The 13,657-nt window shown below is 41.1% G+C and overlaps 1 protein-coding gene across 15 annotated transcripts in view; it reads right to left on the bottom strand.

Annotated features, from left to right (window-relative positions):
- Positions 1–13,657, bottom strand: part of LOC113033089 (voltage-dependent N-type calcium channel subunit alpha-1B-like) — a 321,621-nt gene that overhangs the window by 260,471 nt on the left and 47,493 nt on the right. For all 15 annotated transcript variants that reach the window (XM_026186433.1, XM_026186426.1, XM_026186427.1 and 12 more), the window contains 3 exons: positions 7,766–7,857; positions 6,668–6,820; positions 5,622–5,809 (listed from right to left, as the gene is read on the bottom strand). In XM_026186433.1, the coding sequence (XP_026042218.1) occupies positions 5,622–5,809; positions 6,668–6,794 (315 nt within the window). In that variant the 5' untranslated portion in view covers positions 6,795–6,820; positions 7,766–7,857. The remainder of the gene's footprint in view (positions 1–5,621; positions 5,810–6,667; positions 6,821–7,765; positions 7,858–13,657) is intronic.

The raw sequence follows: 13,657 nt of genomic DNA, 5'->3' as shown, positions 1-13,657 counted from the left end.
TCAAGGTGTGGTGTCAGTGGGAGGCTGCTGTCAGAGGAGGTGAACATCATCTAATCATGCCTTCCCTATTTCAGTAGGCACCGGGGCTGGAGAGAAGAGGTCTAAGCAGCTGGCGGCATACTGCAAGTACTGTGAGTTCCCTCCAAAAAATACAAAAAAGACCCTTTTCTGATGGGGACTGTTTAGTGGCTAAACTGCAACAAACTCTAAGATGTATACTTAATTACTTACATGCAAGTTGTTCAGAGAGAACCAAAGACCTACATGTGGCCCGTCAGCCATACAGTTGGTCCACTTTAATACAGAAAGCAGACAATCACAGTGACTACAGCCATACACCAATCTTGCCACGGTTCTGGGTCAGTTTCGACCCTGCGTTTTGTGTTCTTATGGGGCGACCGTGGCTCAGGGGGTTGGGAATCGCATCTGTAACCGGAAGGTCGCCGGTTCGATCCCTGGGCTCTCTGTCCTGGTCGTTGTGTCCTTGGGCAAGACACTTTACCCTACTTGCCTACTGGTGTTGGCCAGAGGGGCCGATGGCGCGATATGGCAGCCTCGCTTCTGTCAGTCTGCCCCAGGGCAGCTGTGGCTACAACTGTAGCTTGCCTCCACCAGTGTATGAATGTGAGAGTGAATGAATAGTGGTATTGTAAAGCGCTTTGGGTGCCTTGAAAAGCGCTATATAAATCCAATCCATTATTATGTTTTGGTTTATTTTTGAATGATTGTTTTGTTCTCTGAGGCTACGATGATTGTTATTGTTAGAGTTCCATGTTTCTGTTTATTTGTGTTTCAGGATTTGTGTCTCATGTTTAGCATTTAGGTTCCATGTGTTATATTCAGTCTGTCTCTCAGTGTCAAGTCGGCGTCTTTGTGTAGTGAGGTCTTGTTTCCTGTTTTATTGTGAAGGTCTGCGTCTCTTGTGAATGTGTTTAGTTTTACCTCTTGTCTCATCCCGTTAATTACTCCACCACCTGTGTGTAATCTCCCTGTGTTTCTCTGTGTGTATTTAAGTCGCGTCCTCTGTTATTGTAGTTGCTGGTCCGTCTGTGTATCCACCGTGCTCCTTCTGTGTGTTATCCCTGCTGTCATCCGTCGTCATTCTCCGCTGTGTATCCTCCTTCATGTTCATGTCCTGGTTTGTGTTCACTAGTTTAGTTGTTTTCAGTTTAGATAGCCTTCTGTTCCTTTTGCCGTTTGCCTATTTTTATTTTGTGTTTAATAAACCACCCTCACACCTTTACAAGTGCCTGCATTTGGATCCTCCTTTTCTTTCTTCCACACGGCTCACTCAACTCGCCGTGACAAATCTAATCTTTTTCAGTTTAAAGTTGATAGATACATTATCCATCAATAAAGGTATTTGTATTATATTAGTAGCAGTAACTTATTCAATATCCAACCTGCAATGAATAATGACACACACACACACACACACACACACACACACACACACACACACACACACACACACACACACACACACACACGTGGAACTACTTCCACTTATTCCATTTTATTTTTACAGATAACGTGGAACCTCAGCTACTTCTATGTAAATAATTCAAAACATTTCATCTTGAAAACTAATGAAATCAAGGAGCTGCCGAGGGACATTCTGTGGGAGTCTATGAAGGTTTACATTAGGAGCAAATTATCAGTTATGTAGCATATAAGAATAAAGTACACTCTGAGGATGTTAAAACGCTGGTGAGGAACATGGGAGATGTCCATAGGTGACATGAGGTTCACCCACACCAGATCTGTTCAACGAAAAATTATTACTACAAATGGAACGAAATATTCTTATGATGGAGAAGGTGAAAAAAATATATACTAAAATCCAGACAGATTTATTGTGAACATGGAGATAAAGCAGGTAGGCTTCTTGTTCTTTGGTTTTAAAAAAAAAGTCAGCCGGGCAAATGATTACAGGAAGTGAAATGGATCCTGGCTTAATATCATACAACTATCACGACATTAATGATTGGTTTAAACAATATTATTCTAACCTATACCAATCAGAAGTATAGGGTAATGCATCAGAAACAGACCTATTTCTCAACTCTCTGGATATTCAAAAATCTCTCTAGAGGCTCAGTCATCCTTAAAGCAGCCACTGTCACTTGAGGAAATAAGTAATCCTATTAAGCTATCTCGAACAGGCAGTGCACCAGGCACATAATGATTTCCCATCGAGTTTTACAGGGAATACCCTTAAAGCTCGCACCTGTTTTGAAATCAGTTTACACTGTAAAAACAATTGTAATATAAAAGTATTTTAATGTGTATTTTACAGTTCTGTACTGTTCTTCTGGAATATCATTAAATTTACATAAATAGACTGTGAACATAATTTTCTTGTTTTTAAAATGTATTTGTCTGTACATATGCATATTTAGTTTGTTAAAATACATTCACAAATGTATCATAATTTCATTATTCCATTATTTGAAAGATTGAACTGTTAAATTCAAATGTAATGCTATGGAGAAAAATATATAAAATGATTCTTATAAACTTTTTTTTACATCAAATAATTATTATTATTCTTGTTATTTAGGGTGATTGTGGCTCAAGAGTTGGCAGTTTGCCTTGTAATCAGAAGGTTGCCAGTTCAAGCCCCGGCTCGGACACTCGCGGTCGTTGTCTCCTTGGGCAAGACACTTCACCTACCACCTACTGGTGATGGTCAGAGGGGAATTATAAAGTGGAATTGTAAAGCGCTTTGAGGGTCTCAAAAAGCGCTATATGAATGCAATCCATTATTATTTAAACCAACTGTTAACTGTATATTTCTGTACATTTAAGTATTATTATTCATATTGCCGCATTCATTGACCTTGTTTATAGGTAAGTTCATTGTTTAACCACATTAAAATGTTCCTAATTTAATGTTTAAAAGCACTTGAAAAGGGGCAAAATCGCATGTAAAATTAGGGCAACAAACTGTATTGTAATTATTGGAAATAACCGTATTTTCATGAAAAAGTTATTTTCTGTTATTTTCTGGTATTATTTTAGCGCCCCACTTCCCAGAAATTACTGGTTTTTTTAGGATTTTTTTTTTTTACGGTGTATAATGAATCCCTGGAAAACGGAAAGTAGTCAAAAACACTTATTCAGGCCATAATCTCAGTCATACTTAAAAAAGATAAGGACCCTGTTCAGTGTAGTTCAGTTCCTCCCCTCACTCAGCAACACAGTCTGAAGTTGTTCTAAGTGTTGATGCTGAAAAGGCATTCACAAAATAGAATGGACTTACGTATTTATACTTCTAAAACATTTTAGATTGGGGCCAAAATTTGATAGCTGGATTACAGTTTTATACTCAGTACCTATGGCTGCATCAGTACAATGCAAGGCTGTTGCCGTGCTCCTTATCTGTTTGTAATCAAGCCATTGGCAATCGCTATTAGATCAGACAGTAGGATTAAGACTACTGTCCAGGGTCAAGGTAAACCACAAAATTCTGCTTTATACAGATGATCTACTTCTGCTAATATTAGATCCAATTAGTGGCATGTCCTACTTCTTTATCTGTTTCAAAATAAATAATTTAGCAAGGTAAATCAACTATAGAAATTTGCCCTTTAAAATTGAAAAAGGATAAATTTACCTCCCAGGGATTAGAAATAACTGGTTCAATCATCTCTATGCATCCATACAATTACAAGTCTATTGTAGGAGTAAGGCTGGGCCATATCATACAGTTCACGGTAATACCGGTATAATGTTAGGCAATGATAAGAAAATGAAATATCGCAATAGAATATGTAAAAGACTAGGTAAAAGACTTTGTTTTCATACGCACATGGCGGAAAAAGCATGGCGGCGACAGAGAATGAGAAGGGGGAAAGCAGATTGTTGAATGAAACAGATGAACCAGAATTGGTTTGTAAAAATGGTGCAACTTCAGTGGTATGGAACTGGTTTGGCTTTCATCCGTCAGATACACATCAAAGCACATTTTTTGGTAGAGCATGCAAGCTGGCCGTTGTTATTAGCGCTATTACAGAACCGATTTTATCTGGTACACGGCACTCAAAAATCTGTCAAAAAATGTTTTCGTACGACCCTGCTAAGCTACAAAGCCGCACCGCTTGATGGATTGTCAAAGCATTACGTCTACCGTAGTTGGGAGCTTCGCGGAGTAATACGTATTGTGCTTCAACATAATATTACAGCTTTGTGTGTGTATAACCTCTTTTAAGTATTGTTGATATTATACATGGTTATGCTCAGGATATGTCAGCCCATTTCCACTGGAGATGCCTTTTGGTTAAACTGTCAGCAAGGAATTTGCATTTTCACTGTTACATTTTTATATAGCTTTAAGGCACATAAAAAACAGCTGCTTCTTTAAGTGAAAATACATTGATGAAGTTTTTTTGCACTAATAAAGTTGTGGAGTTGTAAAGTATATTGTCTCGCGTCAATTATATAGTCAGTTATATCATTATCGCAAATTATCAAATATATATCGTGATAAATATTTTTGGGCATATTGTCCTGCCCTACTTAAGAGGAACCAAAAATGACCTAGATAGGTGGTCAAAATTGCTATTGTCCTTAGCAGGATGGATAAACACAGTAAAAATGACTATAATGCCCAGGTTTCTGTATTTATTTAAAATGATTCCTATTTTTCTTCCAGTTAGATTGCAATATTTCTTTTATTTACATGGAATAAAAAACCTGCACGAATAAAGAAGTCATGTTTGGAGAGGATTAGGTTTGCCTAATTGTGTATTCTATTGTTGGGCAGTTTATATTTTTAAGTTAACATAATGGATTACCAGGTTTGCAGATAAAGAGGGACCTGTCTGGGTAAATATGGAACCAAAAACAACAGTTCACCTATTTCAATTTTGACTGCCCCTCTTCAGCTAAATATTGGTGTGCCTGGTGGTCCAAAATTTTATAAAGATTTGGCGCCAATTTGGAAAGTACTTTAATTTGGATATTTAATTTCTCTCCAGTAACATCTAATCATCTTTTTGTGCCATCCCAGACATTTATGGATTGGAATAAAAAAGGACTGATTTATTTTAGCGATCTCTTTAATAAAGATGGTTTTGTCATTTAAATTCCTTTGTGAAAAACATGATCTACCAAAGTCACATTACTTTAGATATATTCATGTTTTACTTCTAAATAAACTGGTGACTCTCAAAGTGGAGCCAATCAGAACCCAATGAGAATCGACAAGAAAATTGATACGGAATCAGTCAGTACATGATATCGATAATGGAATCGGAATCACTAAATTCTTATCAATTTCTATACCTATATATCATACTGCATGTGATGCTTTTTTAGTGTTTGCCAAACAAAACATAGCTCACTGTGTTTTATCGTGTAAGAATTATGTGAAATATAATTATAGCCCCAGATTGCATGGGAACATTTTTTCTCAAGTAACACTTATTGTGGGCTTTTTTTTTAGTGCTGTCTAGTAATCAGTGAATGCCTATTCTGACGCTGATATAATACCCTGTATTGTATACACATGTACATATGTTTTTTAACACAATAAAATTATGATACTGCTGCCCTGAGGTAAACCAACAAAATATATGGCCAAAGATCTTTTTTTATGTCCCCACAACTGGACTCACATTGTAGAGGATATCCACCCATCCCTCCATTGTAATACACTGGAAAACGGTGAGAACAGCGAAGAGGATGTTGTCAAAATTGGTAATGCCAAAATTGGGTCCAATCCAATACTCCCTACAGACAGTGCCGTTGGCACAGGTCCTTGCTGGAGCTTCATAGCCACAGGGGAAATCTGCAGTCTGCTCACCTGTAACCACAAAGACACACATTGACAGACTAAGGTATTTTTTTAGAAATTGTCACAGTGCGCTGTGTGGCATGCAGGATGTGGACCCAAATGCAGACTCCAAGACGTGGAAAGTAACTCCAAAACTGCTTTATTGCTGACACAAGGAAAAGAATATACTGGGACATGAATAACTCTAAACGAAGAGGCACACAGGGGACCACACAGCTGGGTATGAGGGAGATTGTGAGGCTGGGGAGAAGAAAACAAAAGGTTTAAATATAGGGGGTGGGTTTCAATAATCAATTTATTGATTAAAATCGATTTTAGCTTTAATAAAGCAATATCGATTCATTAAAATCCTGAATCAATTTTTAAATATAAATGTGTTTTACCAGAAACGCCAGAATCTCAGGCTAAACCTCACAAAACAATTTCAACAACCACCAAACAGCTAAAACAGCAAACGAGAGCAGGTAAACGGATTCCGCAAAAAGACATAAACACAAAGCACGGACAAACACATCAGAATCAGTGAGATGTTGGCTTTCTCACCCGGCAGCACGTACACAGACATGCGGTCGGGGTTGAAAGCCGACAGCTCACAGATTCTGATGGACAATGTGATTATTTGGATTTTATTCTTTAAATTTATGTAAGAGAAAGTCTGACTGATGATATAAAAGAATATCACACACATCACAGGGAACATATTTTACAATTAATTGTTCGTTCTCCTGTTGGAGCTTGCTTCACTGCATAATTTCTATTACAATCATATTTTTGTTTATATGGGGGGAATTCAAAATGTGTCACTCAACCCCTTATCTTCATTAAAAAACACATAGGAATGGTTAAGGTTCTATAACATTTGCTCACTTGTGTTAATCCGGAAACAGGTGCGATGAAATTTCCCCATGTAGAAGTCAAGTCCGATGATGGCAAACATGAGGATGGCAAAGAAGAGCAGCAGGCCAATCTGCAACAGTGGTACCATAGCTTTCATGATGGACTTTAAAACCACCTGAAGACCTGAGGCAAAGCAAGAGAAGTAAGATTAGCCATAGCCATGATTGATTGCATATGTAATGTAACATACAAGCATACCATAATGCTATCAAAATATATTTGCAGTAATTCTGTGTATGTTCTCAGTCATTCAGTCATGATAATCTAAGGAGCATGGAAAGAAAAGTGACTGGACTTCTTTAAGTTTCTTGAAGACGTTTCACCTCTCACCCGATAAGCTTCTTCAGTTCTAAGACCAAATGATGAAGAGTCGCAGGTATTCAAGCCCTAGTGGAAGTTGTCCCTTAAGAGGGTCGTGGACCCACTGTTGATCACGTGATTGCTATTGAAAAGTCTTTGAGAAACATAAAGAACTCCAGTCATTTTTCTTTCCAAGCTCCTTAGATATTTACAATATCCTTTGAATTTTTCTTTTACAACCAAGTCTCCTTGTCATTTTGCCTCTGTCCAAAAGATGCAGAGGAACTGTAGTGCTAAGGAAAAATATTTACTTGTTAATCTAAGGAAGACGTTTCACCTGTCATCCGAGAAGATTCATAAGTTCTAGGGTCAAATGGTGGAGAGTCCCAGATTTAAAACCTATGGGAGTATTCCCCCAAGAGGGAAAGTGGACCCCCTCCTATTTTTACGCCAGATGTTTTTCTTGAGTGCGGCTCTTGGCACTAAAAGTGCACTCCTATAAACTGTATGGATGTACTTCAATATACTGTATAGAAATGCTCATATACACTGTAGCACAGTACTCCTATACACTGTATAGTACACTGGCTTAAGGTATACACCACTAAAATTAAAAAGCTGTGAAATTTTGCAATTTATCTTCAGAACAGATGTTTTTGCAGTATAGTAGTTGTTTGTTTGTTAACCTATTATAATGCTGTAACATGCTAACCACATCATGACCATTAGCACAGACAGCACATGTATTAAAATGTGAAGTGGACTTACTTGGAATCCCAGAGACAAGTTTGAGTGGTCGCAGCACTCTCACCGCCCTCAATGTTCTCAGATCAAAGTCAGCCCCCACAGTGGCCAGGATCCTACACACAATAACAGCATGGATTCAACAATAACATTAAGCTGTATAGTTTATAGCCTTGTTTTGGTATGGTACCATCACAAAAAAAGCTGGTATAATTTAGCAGTGGGATGTTCTTTAAACTCACTGACCAAAACCCATGTTGTCTAGTTATTTAACTGGAAATTTATGAAAAGTGCATATGTTCCCTTCTTCCAATTCACAATTATGGCTTGTATTGTGCTTCTGGGGCACACAAAGCTTTAGAAAAGGTGTCATACCCTTGTACTGATTTATGTCGCAATACAGTGTGATCACAGACATCTACAGACTTCTTTTAACCTGACATGAAGTGTGAACTGTGGGATCTTGAAATACGATGAATTAAACTGTGTCCAGTTACTTCAGTGAATTGCTACCTTATCGTGGTGGAGGGGTTTGCGTGTCCCAGGGATCCCAGGGGCTATGTTGTCTGGGGGCTTTTGCCCCCTGGTAGGGTCTCCCATAGCAAATTGGTCCTGGGTGAGGGACCAGACAAAGAGCAATTCAGAAGACCCTTATGAGAAAAACATGGAAGGAACAGTTTACCCTGCCTGGGGAGGGTGCCCGATGATCGATTTTGTAATTGTATCACCAGACCTGCGACCAGAAGTTCTGGACACTCAGACAAAGAGAAGGGCTGAGCTGTCAACTGATCACCACCTGGTGGTGAATTGGATCAGGTGGCGGGGTAGGACACCTGACAGACCCGGTGCACCTAAACGCGTAGTGAGGGTGTGCAGGGAATGCCAATTTCCGGGGGGCGAGGTCACTGAGGCAGTTAAACAACTCCTTGGTGGCAGAGCCCCTGGTGTGGATGAGGTCCGCCCCGGGTTCCTGAAGGCTCTGGACGTTGTAGGGCTGTCCTGGTTGACACGCCTCTACAATGTTGCGTGGAGATCAGTGGAAGTATCCCTGGACTGGCAGACCGGGGTGGTGGTCCCCAGCTTTAAGAAGGGGGACCGGAGGGTGTGTTCCAACTACAGGGGGATCACACTCCTCAGCCTCCCTGGGAAAGTCTATGCCAGGGTGCTGGAAAGGAGAGTTCGTCCGCTAGTAGAACCTCAGATACAGGAGAAACAATCCGGTTTTCGTCCTGGTCGCGGAACACTGGACCAGCTCTTTATCCTCTCGAGGATACTTGAGGGTGCATGGGAGTTTGCCCAACCAGTCTACATGTGTTTTGTGGACTTGGAGAAGGCATTCGATCATGTCCCTCGGGGTGTCCTGTGGGAGGTGCTGCGGGAGTATGGGGTGTCTGGCCCATTGCTACGGGCCATTCGATCCCTGTACAACCATTGCAAGAGCTTGATTCGCATTGCCGGCAATAAGTCGGACTCATTCCCGGTGGGTGATGGGCTCCGCCAGGGCTGCCTTTTGTCACCGATTCTGTTCATAATTTTTATGGACAGGATTTCTAGGCGCAGCCAAGTGGCGGAGGGCTTTCACTTCGGTGGCCTCAGAATCTCATCTCTGCTTTTTGCGGATGATGTGGTTCTGTTGGCTTCATCGGGTGATGGCCTCCAGCTCGCACTGGAACGGTTCGCAGCTGAGTGTGAAGCAGCGGGAATGAGGATCATCACCTCCAAATCTGAGGCCATGGTTCTCAGCCGGAAAAGGGTGGAGTGCCCACTACGGGTCGGGGATGAGTTCCTGCCCCAAGTGGAGGAGTTCAAGTATGTCGGGGTCTTGTTCGCGAGTGATGGGAGAAGGGAGCCGGAGATCGACAGACGGATTGGTGCTGCGGCTGCAGTATGCGGTGAAGAGGGAGCTGAGTGTAAAAGCAAAGCTCTCAATTTACCGGTTGATCTATGTCCCTACCCTCACCTATGGCCGCGAGCTGTGGGTAGTGACCGAAAGAACGATATCACGGATACAAGCGGCGGAAATGAGCTTCCTTCGAAGGGTGGCTGGCCTCTCCCTTAGAGATAGGGTGAGAAGTTCAGCTATCCGGGAGGGGTTCAGAGTAGAGCCGCTGCTCCTCCACAAATCGAAAGGAGCCAGCTGAGGTGGTTCGGGGATCTGACAAGGATGCCTCCTGGGTGAGGTGTTCCTGGCATGTCTCACCGGGAGGAGGCCCCAGGGCAGACCCAGGACACGCTGGAGAGATTATATCTCTTGGCTGGCCTGGGAACGCCTTGGTGTTCCCCCCGGATAAGCTGGAGGAGGTGGCTGGGGAGAGGGAGGTCTGGGCTTCTCTGCTTAGGCTGCTGCCCCTGTGACCCGACCCTGGATAAAGCGGAAGAAGATGGATGGATGGATGGATGGATGGATGGCTAGACATGCAGTGTGAACTGTGGGATCTTGAAATACACAAGTGTATCCCTTTTTAAACTGTGTCCGGTTACTTCAGTTTGCCAGCTGGACTCAAATCAACTTCAAGACATTACAGAGTGTGCATGAATCTGAAACCTTGACATGTAGAATAGCAATGGTGGATTTTTGGTATGCAGAGTGGAGTACAGCAGGGAGGAGGGGCAGCCCAAACAACAAACACCACTTCTAAAAGTAAACTTCAATTGGTCACAGCAGAACATCTTATAAGCTTAGTGTGACTTGTGGCTGAGCTGCTACAGAACTCTCATTCAATCAATCAATCAAAAATTGTTTAGAGTCACTGATCCTATGAAGAGACATTTTTATTCTAATAGAACTGCTCACATCAAGACTCACAATGCCTCCATCCATAGGACACGAGGGCTCTGAATGAAGATGAAAAATGTGTAAGACAGCAGTCTCCTCTATTAATACTTAAGTGTCAGGTAAACATGTTAATAAGACTTTTCTTATGACATAATGTCTTAATTAACAAAAACACTTTTGTACGCTGATCAAAGATGGTAGCCACTGGCTCATGTGCAATTTAAAAAAAAACCTGCCTATGAAAATAATCAAGTCCATAACAATATTTGCAACAGACTAGCAGAATTGTTTACTAAAGCATTCATCCATCATGGGCTTATTATTATTAGGGTTGTGGAGGGGATTGGAACCTATCCCAGGTATTAGAGCAGAGCAATATGGCCAAAAATATTTATCACAATATATATTTGAAAAGTTGCGATAACAATATAACTGACGATATAATTGAATTATAATATATTATAATAGGTTAACAAACATAAAATATAACTCCATAACTTTACTAGCGCAAAAAAACCCATCAATTTATTTTTACTTAAACAAGCAGCTGTTTTTATGTGCATTAAAGCTATATAAAAATATAACAATGCAAATGCAAATTCCTTGCTGAAAGTTTAACCAAAAGGCATTTCCAATGGAAATGGGCTGACATATCCTGAGCATAACTATGTATAATATCCACTAACATTAAACTGCAGCGTGCCTAATAATAAGTCAAATAGGTATTTTTTGGACCATAAGGTGCACGGGATTATAAGGCACATTAACAGAAACAAAGCAGTCAGATAAGTCAAACTTTATTCAACTCATTCTTCTTGCTTCCCCCACTTCTGTACCATTGATTCATGCTGTATTCTATCACAGCTGCTCTATTCTCATGTTGCAGTATACAGGGAGTGCAGAATTATTAGGCAAGTTGTATTTTTGAGGAATAATTTTATTTTATAATTTTTATTATTGAACAACAACCACATTTCTGACATTCAAAAACAAAACAAAAACAAATCAGCGACCAATATAGCCACCTTTCTTTGCAAGGACACTCAAAAGCCTGCCATCCATGGATTCTGTCAGTGTTTTGATCTGTTCACCATAAACATTGCGTGCAGCAGCAACCACAGCCTCCCAGACACTGTTCAGAGAGGTGTACTGTTTTCCCTCCTTGTAAATCTCACATTTGATGATGGAGCAAAGGTTCTCAATGGGGTCCAGATCAGGTGAACAAGGTGGCCATGTCATTAGTTTTTCTTCTGTTATACCCTTTCTTGCCAGCCACGCTGTGGAGTACTTGGACACGTGTGATGGAGCATTGTCCTGCGTGAAAATCATGTTTTTCTTGAAGGATGCAGACTTCTTCCTGTAACACTGCTTGAAGAAGGTGTCTTCCAGAAACTGGCAGTAGGACTGGGAGTTGAGCTTGACTCCATCCTCAAGCCGAAAAGGCCCCACAAGCTCATCTTTGATGATACCAGCCCAAACCAGTACTCCACCTCCACATTGCTGGCATCTGAGTCGGGCTGGAGCTCTCTGCCCTTTACCAATCCAGCCACGGTCTTGACGTTTCAGCTTGTGTGTCTTGTTCAGTGGTGGTCGTCTTTCAGCCTTTCTTACCTTGGCCATGTCTCTGAGTATTGCACACCTTGTGCTTTTGGGCACTCCAGTGATGTTGCAGCTCTGAAATATGGCCAAACTGGTGGCAAGTGGCATCTTGGCAGCTGCACGCTTGACTTTTCCCAGTTCATGGGCAGTTATTTTGCGCCTTGGTTTTTCCACACGCTTCTTGCGACCCAGTTGACTATTTTGAATGAAACGCTTGATTGTTCGATGATCACGCTTCAGAAGCTTTGCAATTTTGAGACTGCTGCATCCCTTTGCAAGATATCTCACTATTTTTGACTTTTCTGAGCCTGTCAAGTCCTTCTTTTGACCCATTTTGCCAAAGGAAAGGACGTTGCCTAATAATTATGCACACCTGATATAGGGTGTTGATGTCATTAGACCACACCCCTTCTCATTACAGAGATGCACATCACCTATTATGCTTAATTGGTAGTAGGCTTTCGAGCCTATACAGCTTGGAGTAAGACAACATGCATGAAGAGGATGATGTGGACAAAATACTCATTTGCCTAATAATTCTGCACTCCCTGTAATTCCTACAGGTGTTCCAACTTTTCTAGATTACTGGATTACTTACACACCCTTGTGAGCATCAGTTGAACAGTATTGTACAAGTTTACAAGCATTGTACAGAGTAGTGTGTTGCTACAAAAATGGCAAGGAAAGGGCAATTAACAATGCAAGTAAGTAACATTTATTTATATAGCACATTTCACAGATAAAAATCACAAAGTGCTTCACAATAAAATCAGAAGTACAACTAAAATAATATAAAACAGTGAAAAAATTCATTAAAAGCTTGTTTGTATAAAAATGTCTTCAGCTGCTTTTTAAAGGAGTCAGTAGAGTCAAGACAGCGTAAAGACAACAGCAGGGAGTTCCACAGCCTTGGTGCCAGTGCCTGATAAGCCTGATCCCCACGTGTTTTAAACCTAGTACATGGGACCACCAGTAACCTCTGACCTGGCGACCTAAGCGATGAAGCATGAGGTTCTCAACAGGGGCCCGTTCTTCGTACGTCGCTTACTACATCCAAGATCAAATGACACATCCAAGACCAAATCATCGCGCTAACCGTGAGCTCGCTAATCCGGTTCTCCGAACACACCTGCTGTTGATGATTAGTACAGCTGGATGAAGTAATGTGAGATCACTGGGTGTCGTAAAAGGGGCTACGCATCGATAGTAGAAACATTGATCGGCAACCCTCTGATTGGTCGGCGAAAATGTCGAAGGAGAGCGCTCGGTATTTTTCGGCAGCAGAGCAAGAACTCTTGAGTGAGGGATTTCAGGAGTTTCAGAGTTTAATTAAAACGCAAGGGAACACTGCAAAGGCTGCGAAAGCAAGGAGAGAGGGCTGGCAGAAAGTTGCTGACAAATTAAACTCGTAAGTGATTTAATAATAACAATAATAATGGAGTGGATTAATATAGCGCTTTTCAAGGCACCCAAAGCGCTTTACAATGCCACTATTCAGTCACTCTCACATTCACACACTGGTGGAGGCAGCTACAGGTGTA

Source organism: Astatotilapia calliptera, chromosome 12, assembly GCF_900246225.1.
Source record: "Astatotilapia calliptera chromosome 12, fAstCal1.2, whole genome shotgun sequence".
In the NCBI taxonomy this organism is placed as follows: Eukaryota; Metazoa; Chordata; class Actinopteri; order Cichliformes; family Cichlidae; genus Astatotilapia; species Astatotilapia calliptera.
This window is presented reverse-complemented; position numbering and strand designations above follow the sequence as displayed.